The 22,839-nt window shown below is 35.6% G+C and overlaps 2 protein-coding genes across 2 annotated transcripts; both read right to left on the reverse strand.

The window, feature by feature from the left end:
• Positions 1-8,937: 8,937 nt before the first annotated feature.
• LOC130050149 (homeobox protein HMX3-B-like) lies at positions 8,938-14,861 on the reverse strand. Its single transcript, XM_056149260.1, has 2 exons — positions 14,555-14,861; positions 8,938-9,578 (listed from the first exon to the last, which is right to left on the reverse strand). Exons 1-2 carry the CDS (start codon positions 14,859-14,861, stop codon positions 8,938-8,940), a joined length of 948 nt encoding a protein of 315 aa, XP_056005235.1.
• A 2,800-nt stretch (positions 14,862-17,661) lies between these two features.
• Positions 17,662-20,692, reverse strand: LOC130050150 (E3 ubiquitin-protein ligase TRIM71-like). The gene has a single exon (XM_056149261.1). The coding sequence runs from the start codon at positions 20,571-20,573 to the stop codon at positions 18,258-18,260; it is 2,316 nt and encodes a 771-aa protein (XP_056005236.1). The 5' UTR covers positions 20,574-20,692; the 3' UTR covers positions 17,662-18,257.
• Between the last annotated feature and the right edge of the window lie 2,147 nt (positions 20,693-22,839).

A 22,839-nucleotide genomic window follows, 5' to 3' on the forward strand; every position in this document is an offset into this window, starting at 1 on the left:
TTGTGATCTATTCTGCACCATAGCAATGAAAAACAAACACACGGTGCCTAGGTATATCCATTAGACCCTGGAACCTATGCTAGAGAGTTAGTCTTGGTCTAATGATTAAGGTACATGTATCAAAATCCAGGTGTCTACAAAAGGACGCACCACAACCACTAGAAAGTCATCAATTACTGTTTAGAAACGGACGCACCAAAACCACTAGAAAGTCTTCAATTACTGTCTACAAACGGACGCACCAAAACCACTAGAAAGTCATCAATTACTGTCTACAAACGGACGCACCACAACCACTAGAAAGTCTTCAATTACTGTTTAGAAACGGACGCACCAAAACCACTAGAAAGTCATCAATTACTGTCTACAAACGGATGCACCACAACCACTAGAAAGTCATCAATTACTGCTTACAAACGGACGCACCACAACCACTAGAAAGTCATCAATTACTGCTTACAAACGGACGCACCACAACCACTAGAAAGTCATCAATTACTGCTTACAAACGGACGCACCACAACCACTAGAAAGTCATCAATTACTGCTTACAAACGGACGCACCACAACCACTAGAAAGTCATCAATTACTGTTTAGAAACGGACGCACCACAAACACTAGAAAGTCATCAATTACTGTCTACAAACGGACGCACCACAACCACTAGAAAGTCATCAATTACTGTCTACAAACGGACGCACCAAAACCACTAGAAAGTCTTCAATTACTGTCTACAAACGGACGCACCAAAACCACTAGAAAGTCTTCAATTACTGACTACAAACGGACGCACCACAAACACTAGAAAGTCATCAATTACTGTCTACAAACGGACGCACCAAAACCACTAGAAAGTCATCAATTACTGACTACAAACGGACGCACCACAAACACTAGAAAGTCATCAATTACTGTCTACAAACGGATGCACCACAACCACTAGAAAGTCATCAATTACTACCTACAAACGGATGCACCACAACCACTAGAAAGTCATCAATTACTGTCTACAAACTGACGCACCACAACCACTAGAAAGTCATCAATTACTACCTACAAACGGACGCACCACAACCACTAGAAAGTCATCAATTACTGTCTACAAACGGACGCACCACAACCACTAGAAAGTCATCAATTACTGCTTACAAACGGACGCACCAAAACCACTAGAAAGTCATCAATTACTGCTTACAAACGGACGCACCAAAACCACTAGAAAGTCATCAATTACTGTCTACAAACGGACGCACCACAACCACTAGAAAGTCATCAATTACTGTCTACAAACGGACGCACCACAACCACTAGAAAGTCTTCAATTACTGCTTACAAACGGACGCACCAAAACCACTAGAAAGTCATCAATTACTGCTTACAAACGGACGCACCAAAACCACTAGAAAGTCATCAATTACTGTCTACAAACGGACGCACCACAACCACTAGAAAGTCATCAATTACTGTTTAGAAACGGACGCACCAAAACCACTAGAAAGTCATCAATTACTGTCTACAAACGGACGCACCAAAACCACTAAAAAGTCTTCAATTACTGTCTACAAACGGACGCACCACAACCACTAGAAAGTCATCAATTACTGTCTACAAACGGACGCACCACAACCACTAGAAAGTCATCAATTACTGTCTACAAACGGACGCACTAAAACCACTTGAAAGTCATCAATCGATATCTACATACGGAAGCACCAACCACTAGAAAGTCATCAATTACTCTCTTCAAACGGGACGCACCACAATTTCTAGAGTTATCATTTATCAATTAAATAGCGCTCTGTGTTTACGTTTATGGAACAAGTATTACTACGCAAAGCACCTTACATATCTAGATCTCTATATCATTTAAACTCGTAAAGCTGAATAGGAGTTTATTAAGTACTACGCAGATAGTGCGGTCTTTGTTTGATATGGCTCGTTGATATATGTAATAAGGCGTTTTATTGCGGAAATAATGCATTTTTACACCTCTACAGAACGTAGAAATCACTAGAAAAGACTGCCATAGAGGTGGAATTAGGTACTTCGGAGGAGTAAGCATCCCTTGTTGACCGGTCACACCCGCCGTAAGCCGTATATCTTGATCAGGTAAGAGTAGTAAGGCCAAAAAGGTGTGTGTTTACGGTCACCCGACCGACCTTATATTTTCGCCCCTACCCTAAAATGTTTTATAGGAAAATTTATGATTTTCCGAAAATTTCGTCTCCCTCATGAATCGAACTCACAATTACTCCACTTTTTAAAATGATAGCGACTTCGGTCAGTGGGGGTTCAGTGAAAACGACGAGTGTTTTATCTCTGACCTTCAAAGAATGTGCCCACCTGAAAGAATTCCACGACATTTATAGATATTTTCAACCGATATCATAACCTCAATCTAAGGAACCTGTGGCAATCTGGGTTAGAATAGGTCCCCCAGCAGTAACCCTTACTTGTAAGAGGCGACTAAATGGGGCGGTCCTTCGGATTGAGACCGCAAAAACCAAGGCCTCGTGTCATAGCTGGTGTGGCACAATGAAGATCTCTCCCTGCTCAAAGGCTGTAAGCGCCAATCATAGACCTACATTTTACAGCCCTTCACCGGCAATGGTGACGTCTCCATATGAGTGAAAAAATTATCGGGTGGGACGTTAAACAGTGTGCAGCCAACTAAGGAACAATGGATGAAAGGTGAAGATAACGAACAGTGATCAATCTCATAACTCCTATAAGCAATACAAAATAGAGAGTTGGGCAAACACGAACCTCTGGACACACCAGAGGTGGGATCAGGTGCCTAAGAGGAGTAAGAATCCCCTGTTGACCGGTCACACTCGCCGTGAGCCCTATATCTTGATCAGGTAAACGGAGATATCCGTAGTCAAAATCAGTGTGCCAAGAACTGTCAAACAATCGGCACGTAACACATCAGACAGGATTTGACCCAATGATAGGTTGTATTGGCAAACTAGATCGTTATAACGACCATAGAATTTGCGAAATGCTTGGCACACTGATTTTGACTACGGATAACTTCGTTTACTTGATCATGATATAGGGCTCACGGTGGGTGTGACCGGTGGACAGGGGATGCTTACCCTTCCTAGTCTCCTGATCCCACCTCTGGTGTGTCCAGGGATCCGTTTTTGCCCAACTATCTATTTTGTATTGTATGTGGGAGTTATGAGATTGATCACTGCTCGTTATCTTCACCTTTCATCAAAGAAAACCTGATTTTGACTTTATGTTGTGTATTGATACGTCGTAAGAATTTGAAAATAAAATCATGTTTTATTACTTAAACTCAATGTTTTGAAATGTTTAAATGATAATTAAGAATCTTAATTCTTTTCTTGATGGTGGTATCAGGGGAAATTGGACGGAGAACTTTTTCATCAATGTTTTTCGCCAATGATGAAGTTTTCCGTTCAATTTTCCCTATGATACCGCCATTTAAAAAAAATTGTAAGATTCGTTTCTTAATTCTTGAAAATTCCATTGAGTGTCTAACGGATGTCAAACTGATAATCATAATTTAACTGGGTTAAAAGATGTTTACATTGGTATTTTCCTAGAATATGTTGCGCATAGCCTGGTAAATAATGGTCGTTATAATTTGTTATTTTATCGTCTGGTAGGAAATGTTCGTTATAATTGTTACTCTATCGTCTGCCGATATTACTACTATCATTATCGATCACGGGCGACATGACTGAAATGATGGGATTATGTAGCGAATATGCCTGAATAGCACGGAAATTCTAAAATATTTCTTTGTTTATTCATTTAAGTGATTTCGTATACAAAAGCTCCCAGCACTCTAATACTACATTTTTTGTAAATACTAAATAGGCGAGAACTTCTCCCAATGTATTCCTAATCTTACTCGGGTATCTTATTATTACAGTTCGCGGAGAGCGCAATCTGTTCTTATAAGAGTTTTTAAAAAGTACATACGTTTCTGCGGAATTAATGTTTTCATTTCTGCGGGATTTATGTTAATGTATTTCTAAATTAATGTAATACGTACTTAATTGGGGATTGAAGTTATTGTTAATATTAATTATTCTTCGAGTTGTATAATGAAAGGTAAAGATAACGATAACGACAGAGATAAAACTCCTATAAGCAACACAAAATAGAGAGTCGGACAAACACGGACCCCTGGACATACCAGAGGTGGGATCAGGTGCCTAGGAGGAGTCAGCGTCCCCTGTAGACTGGTCACACCTGTCGTGAGCAGTATATATTTATTAGGTAAACGGAGTTATCCGTAGTCAAAATTAGTGTACTAAGAACGGCCTAACAATCGGTATGAAACAAGTCGGACAGCATTTGACCCAATGATAGGTTGTATTGGCAAACTAGATTATAATAACGACCATAGAATTTGCGAAATGCTGACTTTAAACGAGACTGTTGAAACCCATGCGCCATCAACATGTTTGTCAGTAGTCTGCCTTGATTAAAAATGATCATACGCAGAACAAGCTCTTGAGTATCGAATCAGTTGAGATATTAACACCACATGCTGGTGATAATGGAATATTGCTAGTTGTTAGTTTGCCGCTAATGTCTATTTGCAATAAAATATCTAGGTATGAAGCAGAAGTGGATGACTCTGTGGTGTCTTTTATTTCGAGTTCACAGGGATATATCGGATCGACATATGAATGAAAATTAGCATTGTTAATAGATAAAACGTCATCGATATATCTAAATGTCGCATTGAAGGTCACAGCAAGAATTTTTTTTCTTCTCACGTAGAAACTTTTGAATAAATTCTGCTTCATATGAATACAAAAACAGGTCATCTAACAAAGGAATACAATTCGTGCCCATGATCTCTAAAAATAAATCAAGACTATTAACCTAAAAAATGTAGTAAATATTAGAATTGTCCATTTGCTCTGCGTTTGTTTCGGATTTTAATTAATCTTTTTTTTTTTAGCCATTTATTCATTCACGAAATACAGATAGGAAGTGCAGTTTTTTTGTGGATTACAGACAAGTGAAAACTCCAAACGTATACACATGTATATGTGTGCCATTTAAAATCGTTATCCTTCTGTGTAAAATAATTTCTACTAATTTTGTTACCATAGCAATTAAGATATCTTAATTATAGTATGACGTCACAATTTACTCATCGTTCTGTAGAGATTACATCAAGTTTTTTTTTTTTTATTTATATGATATTTTAATTCATTTCCAACAAATATTCTACGTTAACCGTTTAGCTATTTCATTTATATTATGAAATAAATTTGTTCATGCCCCTTACTAGGGTCCTAAATGTCACCTTAGCTTATATTGATTCTGTTTCAGTTTTGGTGTGGGGGTTCCACTGTATCTCTTTTCCGCAGTATCCCGGTACATTACGACCTTTCAGGTTACATATACTGATTCCAAATCAGACAAACCTTTTATACACACACCGGACTCGTTTTTAAAATTTTATGTGATATATATATACCAGGTGTAGAACTATAAATTCTAACTCACTTATCTTAAAAATATCTAATTCGATTAAAAGCAAATTAGATTTTAAAAGGCTACGTGTTTGGGGGAAATTATTGAGAATATTATTTTATATCTTTTTCAGGGGGAGGGGGGGGGGGTTAAACCTCTTATTCATTTGATAAAATCATTTCTTAAAGGTGGCAGATAGAAAAAAGTAATAAAATTTATATAATTAAATCAGAAAATGGCTAAGGGAAAAGGGGGTGGTATCCACAGTACGTTTAAAGAGACACTACAGCTCATTTTGCGCAAAAATCATGAAATGACAATTTTCCCAGCGCTTTCTCAATTTTTGTTGCATTTTTAAATGGATGAACTTTGCGAAAATAACACTTATCTAAAGTCAAAAATTCTCGTTTTAACGTAAAATTTAATACTTTTTGATGGCCTATACAAAAAATATCAAGTCTCCTCCTTTCGGTCTTCAGACGCATGCGCATAGACAGTAAACAGTGCAGTGAGAGAAAGTGTAGTGCCCCCCCCCCCCCCCCCCCCCCTCTAAATCTGTCATTGGGACTAGCCACGAAGACACTGCTTTAAAAGTAAACTTGTGCTATTTTTATCTGAACACGACACGTGTTAGTTGTAGAAACATCGGTCAATTGGAACATGGAAGGGTTTCTGTTGAAACAATGATTTACATAATTACTTATTATAAGGAGCAGGGAATAATCTTATACTTGAAAGGTGAGTGTGGACCCCCTTGAAGGGGAATTTAAATAATTTCCTACACAACACCTTTGATGTCATTCAAAACCACGCAATGTAAATAAGCATTCAAAAGTCAGCATGAAGAAACCTTTGAATTCCGGACGATCTTCAAAGTGCATTTGAGAGTAAATTGATGCATCCAATTGTTCAAAAGTGTCAGTATCGATATGATATTTATCATTTTATCAATACATGTTTTAAAAAACTCTTTATCAAAATGTGGAAAATGAGCTGTAGTGTCTCTTTAATACTTTTCAAAATAAGTTATAATAATTCAAAATACATATGTATATGAAACGTTGGATTTTGAGAACGACTTCCTATTCTCTCTGTAATTTCTGCTTCCCTTGTTCATAATAAACCTTGTATTTTTTTCAAAATGCTGTCCTCAACATTATTGCTTACAATATTTTCCGTTTTTCGATCCGTTTCCGTTCCGCGTTTTAGTATCACCCCGTGTAAAGGTGCATTTTCGTTACGTGTAAAATTCAAAGAAATTTCACGCGTAGGATATAGATTAAAATGACACCATAAACATTAGTTACTCTGACGCTTACGTTATTTTGGATACATTTCGTGAATCACATATAAAAGAATTTTCGTTATGTTTAATTAAAACTTGTCATATGTCTTCCAAAGTTGATTATAACGTACTCCGTTACCCAGAGATTTTCCGTCCTGAAAACCTTTGATGCAACAAAGACACTCCAACAATGATAAATTGATTTGTAAAAAATAAGGATACGTTTGGCTTTCCATTTTTTTAATCTAAAAAAATTCAACAGTAACAGCACAACAGACTAGAACAGTATTGCACAAAAGAAACCACAGAACGAAATATCGCTATAAATTTTGTGGATAAAAGATTAAAAACCCATTTGTATAAAATATGTCCAACCACCAAATGTGACGCAGATGTCTCCCCAGCTAGAAAATTATTCTTCATACAAGTGATATCCTTCTAGTCAATAATTTCTCAATTTAATTTACTAAGCAACAGAGAAAAGGGGAGACATCTTTCAGTCCCTATGCAAATTTTGATGACGATATCCGATGTTTACAACACCTTGAAAAAAAAAATCAGAGGGAGAGAGAGAGGGGCAAATTTTCTTTTTTCTATTAAAATATGGGATAACAAATTTCAGCTGGAGGAAAAGGTCAAAAATATAATTAATGGTTTTAACGATCAATAATATGACGTCATGCTATTTTTGTGAAGACTCGACAGAATTCTTACAAAAGAAAACAAATGCATCAAATATGCATGTTTGTTATTGTGTTCTAAAACAAAAGGGTAGGGAAATCATTTTTCTTCAAAATTTCGATCTGTTGTAAAATTAAAAACTTCTAGGAGACTATATTTTGACAGATTCAGCAGTGTAGTAAAATACCACTAATTAATGTCTTAAATAATGTCTTCAGAAAACAAAATTTCAAAACTGTGTGAATATTTTGTTGAAAATAGCACAAGTAATTCATGTTAAATCTGCATGATGTTTGTAAAAGCCGTCATTCTGGATGCCCTCTCTGCATCCTCTTTTGAAAGAAAATTGGAAGGGGAGGGGTAGATCTCACTAAATTGATCATTAGAAAAGGTCCTCATTACCCCCTGCTTGTCGTAAGAGGCGACTAAATGGGATGGTCCATCGTATAACTGGAAAAACCGAGGTCCCGAGTCGCAGCAAATGTGACATGATAAAGATCCCTCCCTGCTCAAAGGCCGTAAGCGCTGAGCATAGGGCTAAATTGTGCAGCCCTTCACCGGCAGTGGTGACATCTCCAGTGAGTGAAAAATTCTCTAGAGGACGTTAAACAACATACAATCAATCGATCAATAGAATTGGCGTCGTTATGTACTATATCACACTACATGTATGTTTTGTTACTATATAAAGCGCTAGAATGAAAATAATAAAGCTTCAATTCGCAAAATCCTAAAACTTTCAGAGAAATCATATTTTCACCATGTATTATTTTTACATCTACCTAATTTTTTAGTTTCGTACCTAAACAAAAACAAGACAAAAAAAGAACAATGTTGCAGACAAAGTTGTGATTTGTGATACACCATCAACAAATACGACACATGTTTTAAAGTTCTTTGACATGAAGAAGACTTCATCTTGAACTGATGTAAATGCTATAAAAACCGTGATCGACTACATATCATTATTGTGCAAATATCTTTTTATTTTATTTTTTTTGGAGAATTTTTCGAGTCTTCTAAAACAAGAGATGTGAAAGGACATCCATCTTCAAATGACAAAACAATAAAATGACGTTATATGTGCATTGAGTATTTCTCATAAGCAGAGTTCCATTGAAACAAGCCATACACATAAAACATTGATATGGTAAAACAACACTGAGTGAGTCTTCAATTTACCGAATATGTACAGATAGGCGACACCTCTCTATTCGCTTCCCGCAGCGATGAAAATTACTTTTACTATATTTAGTGTCAAGTTGTCAACCTGTTATATTATAAATGGTAGATGGAGTCATCGCCTCACTCACTGGTGGCAAAACAATCGTTTCACTACATTTTCCAACACCTTGAAATCACAATCATTTGCCCTATATATGTAATCTGTTAGCATCATGTTATGAGAGCATTGCTATTCAAGCGCTATATATTGAGCTTAATGTTTTTAATGACAAAGAGTTGTCCTCCCACATACGGCATGTAGCAAATTCCGCATTCAGACAATTGCTGAACGAACCTGTGACAAAGGAGAATATCCGGCTGAGGCCAGATACAGCGAGTCTCTGTAATTCGCATGCGCAAGTGACGTATTGACTTCCTGTGAGTTACTGTGACTCGGCGTGTCGTGGTAAAGAATCGGAACCCTGACCAGTCGGTGTCCAGCTGCAATCTGGGACATGTTAGCTGCTTCTAGTTCCGCGGCCAACTGTCTTTTCCACTTGTTCCTCCGATTCTGAAACCAGATTTTAACCTGAGTCTCTGTTAGCTGCAATGATGCCGCTAAACCGGCCCGTTCCGAGCTGGACAAATAGCGCTTCATGTCGAATGTGCTCTCTAATTGAAAAACTTGGCTGCGGGAGAATACCGTTCTGGTTTTTTTCTTTCTTCGATTTTTTCTATCGTCATCTTGATTGTCACTTAAGTTGGACTCGATCGAGACGGCATTTGTGCTCTCATCGTCCGACTTTGAATCAGAAAGTTCGGCTTCCGGTGAAGATGACCTTGACCTTGGAGAAATACACATATCATTAGATTCTTTATTTGTGGACTCTGAATGAGTAGTTGTGATTGGGTTTCTGAATATTGGTGGCAAGTCTTTTGGTTGTAGATGGAGCTTGCTGGCAATGCTACTAGCCTCTGAAAAAAAACCCAAAATAAATCTTCAATTCTTTCTGTTTATTTTCATAATACTAGGAGCTATTTAGAATACAAACAAACGTAATACAACATGTACATTTACACTATTGTTTTTCCTCATTTTAATTATTGTTGTACAGTATGGCAGGATACAAAGAACAAGACAAATATTGATAGGCTTTATAAATTACAAAAGAGGACAGCAAGAATCATTTTACATATCAAAGTACCTCATTCAGTGTCAACTTCTTGCATGCTATCAAATTTGAGATGAATGCCTTTGATTGACTATTTTATTTATCGAAAAATTATTCTTATGTTTAAAGTTTTACATCATATGACTCCAGAGTATTTACATGTTTTTAGATTTGTGAATGAGGTAAACACAAGAAATACAAGACAGAGCTCTACAAATTTTATCTATGTTACAAGAGCCAAAACAGAATATTTTAAAAGATCTTTTATCATTTCAGCAGCAATTTTATGGAACTCATTACCAGATTTTATAAGAAAATGTACAACTACCACGTCTTTTAAATCAGCCTATCTAAAACATTATTTTGACACTCAATGATACTCGTGTGTTTATTGTCTCTTTTCATTTAGTTCTTATCTGTATGTATATAAATTGTGATATTTCCATGCTTTGTGATATATTATGTTCTCGATATGTATATATGTTATAGACAGGACCACAATGTAAACTAGTTTATACAACTAATTGTGCAATCCTGTATAAATAAAGGATATTATTATTATTATTACATACTGTTTGAATAATACCTTAATTGAGGAAATGATCTCTGTGAAGTTAGGGAGGAATGCTGCACCAAAGAAAGTCGGTATGCATGAAAAGTGGTGGATATGCACAATATTTTTAAATTGAAAACTGTCATATTTACTTTATTTAGTCAAAAAATGCAGTTTTAGAAATAAGCAATCTGGAAAAAAAAAATTAAACCCCTGCTGATCTCGAACCTGCGATCTACAGTTCAGCAGTCGACATTGTTATTTTGGGTTTGTTTGGTTTTTTTGTGGGTTTTTTTTTTAATTATTATTATTATTTTGCAGTTGACGTGCAAACTTACTGAGCTAGTCGGCTAGGTGAGGATATTTTCAATGAATAAACAAATATTGCTGATAATTTCTATCCATGTTTTAAAAGGAAGCCACCCATTATGACGATGTAGAGTACCTCCTTAAATAAAATTCTGTTCTAAACATTTGATGTCAACTGAAGTTGAAACATAATGAAAAGGTAGGAGAAAAAAATCGCAGAAGAATCTTACAATGATTAGAGTCGAGCTACTGCAAGTGACGTACTACCACCTTCTCTTATTAATTACAGCTTTGTTTTAACGACTGAAGTGGATACTGGATAGCAATCGCTCGTAATTGATCAGAATTTGTCTCTTTATCGGAGTCACTCAATTTCCTATTTTTTCTCCTAATTTGACATGCCCGTGAATAAATCAATGCGCTAGGTTGCGAACTCTCGGCAGTGTCTGTGCGCTGAGCTTCTTTTACAATAGTGGGCATTATCATTTCAACAAAAATTAAGCTGGCGTAAAATGAGTTGTTAAAAGGTTGTCAATTTTATGCCATTTAGCCTTCCTAAGTATGCTACTCTCCAAGTCTTGTCCCCAAACAAAATCGGTCATCCGGAATTAATAGACTGTTAACAGTCGTCGGTTTCGTTCTTTACAATCGCCTTCCTGTCAGGTCCTTCCATTAATTCAAGAACTTTTGATAAGCTATTGTTAAAATGATTTATATCACTTACTCTTTGATAAATGTTTTTACATGGTATACTTGATATAATCCGTTCTGTGTAGATAAATTCGTAACCTGTGTGGTACTAGTACATGTGTTTGCGTTTTTATTTTCATGTAAAATTAATATACATATATATATATATATATATATATATATATATATATATATATATATATATATATATATTACATAAATTGTTTATTACATTAATTGTAATGTTCATCCTTGTACATGACATCAAATATTTTAAAATCGATTACATTTAGACTTAGTCTAATTTTTATTACTTGTGGTAATTTAATTCAATCTTAAGTTGATTTTTAGAATTGTTTAATTGGACGAACTGTGTTTTCTGTGAACCTCGAGATTAATTTCCTGGGGGTATATTTTGTAATTATTGATTGTTTTTCTTCCTTTCTTTACTAGTAAGTAAATATGTCATACATACGTGTGTATGTGAATATATGCATTTAAAAAAAACCAATACCCATAATTTACACTATTAAATTTTGTTTTTTACTTGAGAACATCTCAGACTAGATTTTTTTTAATAAGAGAAAGGAAATACAATTATTTTGCCTAAATGATAGAAATTAATACGATTTACTGTAAGTAAATCAAAACACCCTCCTATCAGTATTTTTCTGTGATAACATAGTTTATTTAAAAGAAAAAACTTAGCCATATTTTCAAAATAGAAAGAATGTATTTCACGACTTTCTTTGGACATGTAATAGTACTTCAAGTCCGTAAACGTACATGTATACAAACGTTGCATAAACCTCTCATGGGTAAGGCTAATTAATTTAATTAACAAATAAATAGACCTGATTTATTACAAATTAGAAGGTGTTTTTTTTTTTTATTTATTTCATTCTTCATTGTTATTCATTACTCTTTGATACAATATCAAAATGTAAATGATAGAAAGCATAGAAGAATTTTAAAGTGAATTTTACGATTTAGAAAAAAAGATAACATGGTTTTGTTTTGGCTTTTGCGCGACTACAAATTATTTTTAAACAAAATATTAATTCAACAAACCACAGCATTCATAGATCCAATTTCGTGTTGGCTAGAAATGAAATAAACTTAACCTGATTTTAAAAACTCGGCCGTTCCGACCTAATCATTGCCTGGGTCCTTTAATCATGCGATACGTCACATACCCAATGTCTATGTGTTAATCATACCCATTCAGATTTGTAAAATCTGTTATAAGTTATAATAAGCTTATAACGACACGTCCATGCATAAATGACCAAAATTTAAAAGAAATTATTTTATGTATTATCTAACACGCTTGTAGAGTTTAAGCACGTGACTATCATTGGATCATTTTTTTTATATAACGTTTATTTTTTAATTCGTCAGCCATGAGTAAAACTGTTCCTTGCACATTTACAGAAAATTAATTAATGAAATATTCAAACATAACACGGTCTCCTTATTTCATCCTGCAGTGATTTTGATGATTTGATATTTTTTATTTTGCACATTCTTTTTAATTGAAAGATTACCCGAATGTATTCGTAAACAGGATATTAATTAAGAGGTGTCCATAGTTTAATTACGGTTTAATTAACAACGTACATACCCCGGCAATGTTTGATCATATTCTGATATTTGATGTACATACCCTCATAATTTTCCCTACTGGTTTCAGTGTATACACTTTATGGACGATTTTTATCTGACTTTTGTAGAGGGCAGGGTGCAAATTATTTGCCTTAGAAAGTTACATCGTTAATTATGCTTAATGCCACTATGATAAATAAATACTAACTTACTTGCAGCACAGTGGCTAAATCTGAATTCTTAAATATGAAGCTCGTGGTTCAAATCTCAGTTTAGGAATACTGGTACACCCCTCCCCCATTTTACAGTATTTGGATATCTATTCTGGTAAAACTTAAGATGAACTTTGAAAACGTCCATTGGGATTTTACATGACATAGTTAGAATTGTGTTCAGAAAAAAGTGTAGACAGATTGAAATAAATTATGATTTCTAACATTCCGGTGGGTCAATATTCTTGTAATATTCCTAAAGCTAGCGACATTTGTTACAACGGTAAAGTTAGTGAAAATAAAACCACTTCCGTAATTACATCTTTTGATCAGAAGGGTATTAAGTTCGGGCGCGGGTATTTAGTTTGGGCGCGTGTGAACGTAGCTGGATATTACGCCATTACATCAGGTGTCCACCCCACTATTACGTCATCAAAGTCCGCCCGCGACAGTCGTGTTAAAATGCAGAAATTGAAATGGGGGTGATAGCATAAACATAGTCGTGACACTACACACGAAATATCTCATTCCGCTCTCCAGTGTCCAACATACTTTTTTTTATCTTAGCACTATCAATAATACAACTATACAGTATAAGAACAGAAATATATATAATGCTGAGGTTATCTTCATTTTTACCATGCATATTATATTTCATATTCATCATGTTACAAACTACAATAATATGCATAATACTATCTCACAAACATCAACTATCTATACATTCAATGATTTGTGTCCATTTACCTGACCTGCATTGTACATGTATAGACTTTATGTATAACTTTTGTTTGAATTTTAAGTTTACTTTTCCTATGTAAAAACGTTAAACTTATGAACTGTATGGTTCTTTGTAATAAACAATGCAATACGAAATGAATTTCCGTTTGCTAATTTGACATATCGTTTCTGTCTTTCAGGATTGTAATGCATGCAAACATAATATCTTCATGAAATTTAAGACTAGAAATTGAAATTGTAATTTTTGATTTAACAACTTATAGTATACAATTCTCTTCAATACATGGGACGAGAATGACTGATTTGAATTTACCCTGGGTTTTTTTTTCTTAAAGGCATCTATATCTTGCGGAAATTAAAATTTATCTACAATTTATTTTCGAAAAATAATCCAGCATAATGGTAAATTATGAAAAAAAAGAAGATATTCGTATTTAAAAAGAAAGATTTTTTATGATTCCCTGATAATACTGAATTTTTAAATTTATTTATTTGTTCTCCCACAAATATGGGCTTAAACTCCGAATTATTCGTGGAGTTTAAACATGGATTTTGGCATAACACATGTAGAATAATTTCCAGCAATTTCTTTTTTCTCGCTTGGGGAATATTTAACAAACAGTAAATCATAAAGATAAAAGTCATTGATAATTAATAACACACACTCACGTGATAGTTTCTCTTGGTGGAGCTGCTGAAGGAAGTGGTGCCCGGCCGTGTACCACTGGTACCACGCGGGCAGGGAGGAGAGGTGGGATGCCGGAAAAGTAGCCGCTCCCTCCGGCCTCACGGAGAACGGTTTGGTGGTCTCCATGGAGGGGAAGCCGATTTTGGAAACTACTGCAGGTCTGTCGTTGTCTTTGTTTCCTGTCGTTTCTTTCTCACCTGCTTCTATGGCCAAGATGCTGCTTATCGAAAAAGATTTTCCATTCTGAAGTGAATTAGCGGAACTGGAATTTCTTTCTTCATCAGCCATTTTCAATTTTTTCATCTGTTTTTTGGTCGTCACAATTCTCGTTGTTGCTCGTGACTCGGTTCACATTTAAAATATTTCTTTTACAAAATGTCAATTGATATTAAACGCCGTCTTAAATCAGTTTGATTCTTTTAAATATTTGCAGAATATCTGCAAAATGAGATCAATTTCTGTTCTAATTGCTATGTATGCAGTATAAAAAATAGAACCCACATAGAATTTCGAGACGCAATCTGTTTTTCAAAACGATTAAGTCCGAACTGTTGACTTACAATTGTTCGCTCAATAGTATATGTAAAGTGATTCAACAAAGCCGCCCCGCCCATCTCATTAGGCATAAAGCAGCAACGCTTTCCTCTCACTCTGTCATTGGTTCAAAAATTGATCCGATAATTATATCTTGCGGAGAAGGCGAAATATTCTATTGCTGCTAGTAGCGTTTTACCGTGAGTGTTTTATTGCGGAGGAAAAATGCATTTTCCCTAATGAAGCAAGATGGCGGGGAGCTAAATTAGGGACCACTAAATAAAAGTCTTACAAAGAAGTCCTATCGTTAAAAGATTTGTATCGTTTAAATTCTATTCATTCGGAACTCCTCCCACTTAATCACGTATTTGATAGATATCAGCGGAACGATAAATTCTAAAGATTATGGAGAGGAGACGTAGAAATTCTCTATCTCTTTCCAATCCGGGACTGGGAAAATATTTCCACCTGCCGAAAATTAGATACAAACACTCGTTTCAACTCCTTTTAAAAGACAAAGACAGTTCTGAGACACCCCACTAGGGACCGATCAACGGTAGAAGCATCCAAACGATTATTTTCGCTCATGTGTTTTAGAAAATTACAACATTTATAAATACGATATCTGCGAGAGAAATCTGTGCCAGCCCCCCTGGAGCCCGAGGGCGTGTTCTATCAGAGTGTTTATCAGCGCCGCGTGCGCTATTGTCCAAAAAATCCGACGCCTTTGTCCAAGAGCTTTTAACGTCCGCGCGGCTCCGGGCCCCTGTGGTTGGAGACCGACTCTGACAAATTTGCGATGAAAATATCAACTGATTCGTTAAATTGATTACAAATTAGTTTAAAGCCTCTCGATTTGTAGGACCCTTATCAAGATCGTCTTCCTATAAAGTGTAATTAGGTGGTTTTCAATTGACTGAAAAATAAATGACCATGCAGTGGATAAAATGGCTGCAGTGTTGTAGTGGACAGCTTGTTCAATAAAAAAGGGCTTAACTGTCGTAGAATTAAACACTCCCTATTTCAACCTGTCCAGGAAAAAATGTTCAGATATAAGATAAAATATACATCATTGCCTTTTTCTCGGCAAAATTATTTTCCGATTTCCTTTACCGAATTATTTGTTGTGCTAGTTGATTCGACTTTTGCGATATGCTCTATCCAAAATCTTGTTTAAAATCATTTGTTCACCGGTGTCAGCATTTTACATTATTGGGGGAGGGGGACCAAAACTAGAATATTTTCCGCACATACCTACAATGTACAATAGATAAAAATGGTGGTGGGATGCAGAAAGAAATGAAACAATGCTTAAATTCAAGTCAAATTTTCTAACATTGTCCCATTAAATTTCTATTCATGCGTTGTGCTTCAATTAATTTCTAAGATGAATCATAGTATTTAAAGGATTTTTTATTATTATACATTTCACCCTTTTTGGAATTGTTTATTCAGTTTACTTTAGATGAGAATCATAGAATAAAAATACACATCAACAGTCAATTGATTTGAACATATTTTATTGTATAAATATACAAAGGGTTTGGTTACAAGTTCTAGCAACTTAGAAAACCTCTCCCGATAATGTTAATTAACAATATATATATATTGTTGTTACAAATCATATATATATATATATATATATATATATATATATATATATATATATATATATATATATAAAGAGGGATCAGCTCTTTGGACGAATAAGGCATGTCCTAATTTGCTCCACTTTTAACATTGATTGGCAAGCCTAAAGACCAAAAACATGTAGTCTGCGTTGTAAATACGTTTGTAGATTAGTGTAGTTGTAGTGCTAGATGTATTTATATGTAGTTTTTGTTATTATGCTCTGTTGATATTGACCACATTATGTAATTCTTTTCGTTTGTCCTGAAGAAGGGACGGGTCGTCCCGAAAATTTGACAATCTCGTTGTTCGTGTCGTTGGTCATTTTAGTGCTTTGTATATATATATATATATATATATATATATATATATATATATATATATTTATACACACACACACACACACACACATATATATATATATATATATATATATATATTATATATATATATATATATATATATATATATATAATTTCCCGGTTCACCCTAACCAGATTCCATTAATTAAGATATTTGATTTTAAAGAAAAGGAGAAAAATCCGTAGTGCAGTGATATTGGCACAATAGGATGATACCAATTTTCAAGAAGGCGGTGATTAATCAGAAAAATTATATAACAATTCCTATGTAGCAGTGACAATATAGCATTATACAGAATCCTAAAGATTAAAGTTTTAGTTAATGTAGATTAAAGCGTGTGACATGACGGACACGCCCATTCTTTGTTGTTGTCGTTGTAAGGTTACTTTGAGATCCATTCACAAGAATACATTTCTCAGTCGTAGTAAGTGGCATGGTTGATATTTTATAGCGGTTGCTATTAAAATGACACCTAGGACACGAACAACACATGTTTAAAACACATTATAAAGACACATATAACGGTATGTTGTTATATGCAAAAATTCAAAATAAATCGGAATTTCTGATACCTTATTTATTGTTAAAATTTCTCACATAATGTTACACCCCAAGTTTAAATTCAGTTATCGTTACGCTCAAATCGCATCTGCGATTGTGATACACGAGGTACAGAACAAATACAAAGGCATGCATGCGTAAATAAAGAAGAAGAAAAATACAAAGGCATGCATGCGTAAATAAAAACAAGCAGAGGTGTTGCAAAACAGTATGGATTTAAAAAAAATCTATGGTTACATAACAATTCCAGTAGTAGAAGAACAGACTTTTGTCGTATAATTTCGAAACGAATTCACATATTTTTCTTAAAAGTTGTTCATTGCAAGTTGACAATAAGTTACAAAATTTAAAAGTACGGCAAAATAGATTTTAAAATATCGAATTCATGCACTCATACTTGATGAACATATATTATGAAAAATAAAATAAGGCTCGCAGAATGAAAAAAAATTATACACTTCGCAAACAAGATGTCATTTTATATATTTAAAGAGTTATTTCCCAACACCAAGAGAAACGGTAAAGTTGAAAGAAAACAGAACTCAGTCCTCGTTGACCTAGCAGACGACAGCAAAGTTTAGCAGACCACAGCAAAGTTTAAGTGAATACTATGACCTTGTGCTTGCCAAACACAGAATACATGCGGTCAGAGTGTTCGATAAGCACAAGCGGCTTGTAGAACGTCTTGCTTTTTGGTGCTATGATGTGCATCAAGACGCCCTCTGCGTTCAGCTGGTGGATGTTGTTGCTGTAATATCCACAAACGAACACATTCCCTGTCGAGTCTGTGGAAATCCCGCGAGGCGATCTCAGACCGACGTGAGAATACTGGAATATTTCGGTGCCGTCCAGAGTTATGCAGTACAGTGACCCTTTCTCAACTGCGTCCGAGTAGTATACTCGATTTTTATCCCCAGAGCATACGTAATAAATCTTTTCTCCTGGAACTCTTAGAAAATTTCTGTAAACGAGGCGGTGGTCGTCCACTAACTCGGCTATTTCCAGGCCCTGGACGCAAGCAACAACTATAAAACCATCTATGTATGCCAATCCAAAACAATTCGATCGGGTGTGGTATATATGTTTATCTGGAATTGGCACTTGTCCGTATTCGATTATTTGTATTAGACAGTCGTTGTGTAGACTGACTGCTATCATGCTACTCCCGTCTCTCTCCGGCAAGCAAGTGAGATCCCATGGATTCTTTTTGAATGAAATCGTGAACGATTCGTCTCGATGACCTAGTTCAGTGTAACCTCGAATTTCTCGACCTGTATTGTCGACAAGAACCAGTTTTGATTTGTAGGAGCAACCCCCGGTAATTTTGCTGTGTGAATATTTGATGACCATGAAATCATGCGTGTTTTCGCGCGGTTTACTTTTGTTGACAGATTTCTTGCTACGTAATTTATTCCAGTCCTCTGTTACCACATTTGGCACGATAGGAGTGGATCGGAATTCTACAGAACCCATAGAATCCAGATTGGACGTTAAGTCATTTTGCTTTAGTTCATAATTTACTCGTTTCACTTTCGAGGCGCGGTGCTGGACTTTTTCTTCTAATATGGCACACTGCTGTCCGACTTTTCCCAGCTCATTGATGACTTGAATTCCCGATGATGAATCCATCAAAGCCTTTAGCAGATCTTTGTAATAAGCCACTGTCATGCGCTTGGTTTCGAACGAGTCCATTTCTGATTGCAATTCTGTTACTTTCTGCTTATGTTTTTCCTCTAATTCCTGTCGTAGATTCTCCTCTAACAGATCCAAATGGCGGTTTACTTCTTCGCGAAAACTCTTAATTGTTTGTTCTTCTTTGCTTTTCTCTGCTTCCAAATTTCTGATGTTTTCTTTCCTTCCTTGTACAATCTCGTCCGTCTGAGCATTGATAGATTTCAGCATTTGGGATAGTATATGGGTTTCTTTCGTTTCCTTTAAAGCGTGAGCAGCTTCGTCTGTAGTGACGACATCTTCGCAGTTTTTGTGCAGGGTCTTCTTGCAAACTTCGCAACACGTTTCTCGATGATCATGACAGAAATAAACCAGCTTTTCGTTAAAATGATTCGGACAAAGTCCTGGAGCGTACAGCATCATTTTATCCTTCTCGACCTGTTCGATTGTTGTTGTTTTATGAACGTCTGATGCTGTTAGTCCGCGATGATAATTGTCATGTTCTTGACACAACGTCTCCGCGCAGTAAGAACACCACGTGACGGCTGGCGAGTTTTTACCTGTTCTTAGGCACGGTTTGCAGAGTTTTCTTTTCAGCATTCTTTGTGCCATCAGAGAGGAAATAAAATGATTGGTCGGGAGAGACTTGGCGAAGTCCAATGGGTCTGTTATGGAACGTACGCTTGAAACAGGTGTGGCACAGACCGGACATCGAATCTGAACAGCTTTACCCTGTGATAAGGAAGTAGCAACGTTACGGCTGATGCACGCCTCGCAGAATGTGTGTAAACAAGGAAGGCATTTGGGTGACGTTAGTTCCTTTGCACATATCGGACATTTCGAAACTTCCACCTCATCTGTTCGCAGTGAAATCATTGAGGCCCCGATAGCTTCCATGTTGACATCAGGTGAAACAGGACGCTTTTCGTTTTCTCTTGACTTCTGAGAGGGCGCTGGTTTGGGCGAGTCCACAGTGGGCATTTGCTTCGAGGAATCCAATTTAGTTGGCGTCATTGGTGGAAGACTGACGTTGTCTACCGTCATCTGTGATCCCTGTTTGCTGAGTCCTGTCTGTGAACCATTGTGTGGAACTTTGTTGAGTGTCGCCTGCGATTTGTTCAGTGTCGCCTGCGATTTGTTGAGTGTCGCCTGCGATTTGTTCAGTGTCCCCTGACTCTTGTTTATTGTAGCATTAGATCCTTCTTTCCCCTGTTGATCCATTGAAAGCAGATAAGCCGACATAGTATACTCACTGAATTATTTCACTGGGTTAGAAGTATTTCATCCTCGTAAGCTACGTGTTACTCGAATGATCGTTTGATTTACAAGAGTTGCGAGAGACTCGCATAGCAACTTACTGTGTAATTACGGTATCCCCTACGGGCTTAAAATAAACCGAATGTTAAAAATATGCAGCTATACCATGTATATATATTCTGTAGCATTATATCATCGAGTTACTTTAATTTTTGCTAGATCCTTTCGGTTTTACATACGTGTATTTACATCTATAGACAAGATCATAGGAATTGTAATAAAACTATACACGACATTCACAGAAACCGCATAAAATCAATAAACTAATTCTATACTTTATAGAGTTTATCCTCTGATGATTCATGAAATTCCAGACCTAATTTGTCTATTTATTTAACAGATCCACCACTCTGAGAGAATCATGACGTTTCTATCGTTGAAATGATGCCGTTTGTGCGTTAAAACCTTTCAGTATTTTAGGTAGGTATGCTACACCTTACATTTATTAAAATCTTAAAACAAAAAAAGGGTCAGATGAACTGATTGAATGGATGCATGCTTTATTATGTCTCAAAGGCTGATTCTAACACAATCACACATGGATTTTAAATGTCCCAACTATTGTTCATCCATAGAGCAATCAAGGCATCTTAATTAAAGTTTAATTCATTTTATAGAACAGTTGAACATTTAATCTGATAAGTAGTCTTCACGACACGAGTTGTGTGTTGTTGGGTGTTTTTTTTTGTCAAAACCAATGCTGATATACAAGTGCCAATTCTGATAGTATGGCGCTGTGTCTTTTACGTATCAATTCATGCAAGAACCTCTTCTTGATGTTCATTTGAATCGGTGAATTTTTAGAACATTAATGTGTTTAGTAATAATAAATGTAAGTAAACAACCTTTTTAAAAACGTAGATATTGTCATATTTACCTAAACATTTTTATGAATACTATTTAAAAGGACATTAGCGATCATTTCGTCACAAAAACTGAATTCAATGAAATATGTTCTTTATTGTATATTTCAGTAATAACACCAGTATTTAATTATTTCAAACATTTTTTAACCTCAAAGCAGGTACATGAATATATAATTTTGGTGATTAGATAATTAATGTCTTTCAGGACAATAATTCTTCCTTATATATTTCTACACTAAAATCGGGTATTTCACGTGGTTTTCTCTTGGTTTTTCTACAAAATAAGTGTTTTTATTGCGACGATGAGGAATTACATGCGAACAGATATAAATTGTACTTGTTATTCATTTCAAATATCATCTTAATTTGCAGCACAATCACCATATGTTTGGATTGTTTATACAATCGTAGCAGATTTAAGGAACACGGAATAAGATATATATAGAGTTTTACGAAGGCCCAGGAAAGCTCTTTTACATACTCCCTTGATCTTCTATGTGTGGGTTATAGTGTCAAGTACAGACTTCCCGGATAAATTTTGTGTCTTTTGATATTTCTTACTTTTTCCGTAAGAGGTGTTGTTACCCAACATTGTTTCTTACTAAAATACTTTGTATGGTCATGGTTTCTTAATGTCATACTCTATTCATATATATACTGAAAGAAAAATATTGCAATTACAAACACATTTCGTAACCATCACACGGTACTAGTGTCTAACAATAGTATTCACACAGGGGTCAATGAAAAGTTGAAGATAACGAACAGTGATTAATTTCATAATTCCTATAAGGAATACAAAATAGAGAGTTGAGCAAATACGGACCCCTGGATATACCAGAGATGGGATCAGCCGCCTAGGAGGAGTACGCATCTCCTGTCGACCGGTCACACCAGCCGTGAGCCCTATATCTTGATCAGGTAAACGGGGAAATCCGTAGTCAAAATCAGTGTGTAAAGAACAGCCTAACAATTGGTATGAAACACTTTAGACAGCATTTGACCTAATGACAGATTGTATTGAGAAACTAGATCGTTATAACGACCATAGTATTGTTGAAACCCCTGTAACATCAAGTTGTTTGTCAGTAGCCTTCCTTGATTTACCAAGAGTACCGCAAACGGTACATAATACACCCGTGAAATGCTTACATAGGGTGATTTTCTTGCGCTATAATTTGTATAACTTTAATTTGCTTCAGGCAGTATCAGCCATCACGAGGCTGTGACAAACTTTCATATGAACAAAGGGTCTTCGCTTAAAAATCGAGATTTCCTCCAAATGGACCAAGTTCAACAACCTGTAATTTGGAAGAAAATCAAAA

Source organism: Ostrea edulis, chromosome 9 (assembly GCF_947568905.1).
Source record: "Ostrea edulis chromosome 9, xbOstEdul1.1, whole genome shotgun sequence".
NCBI lineage: Eukaryota > Metazoa > Mollusca > Bivalvia > Ostreida > Ostreidae > Ostrea > Ostrea edulis.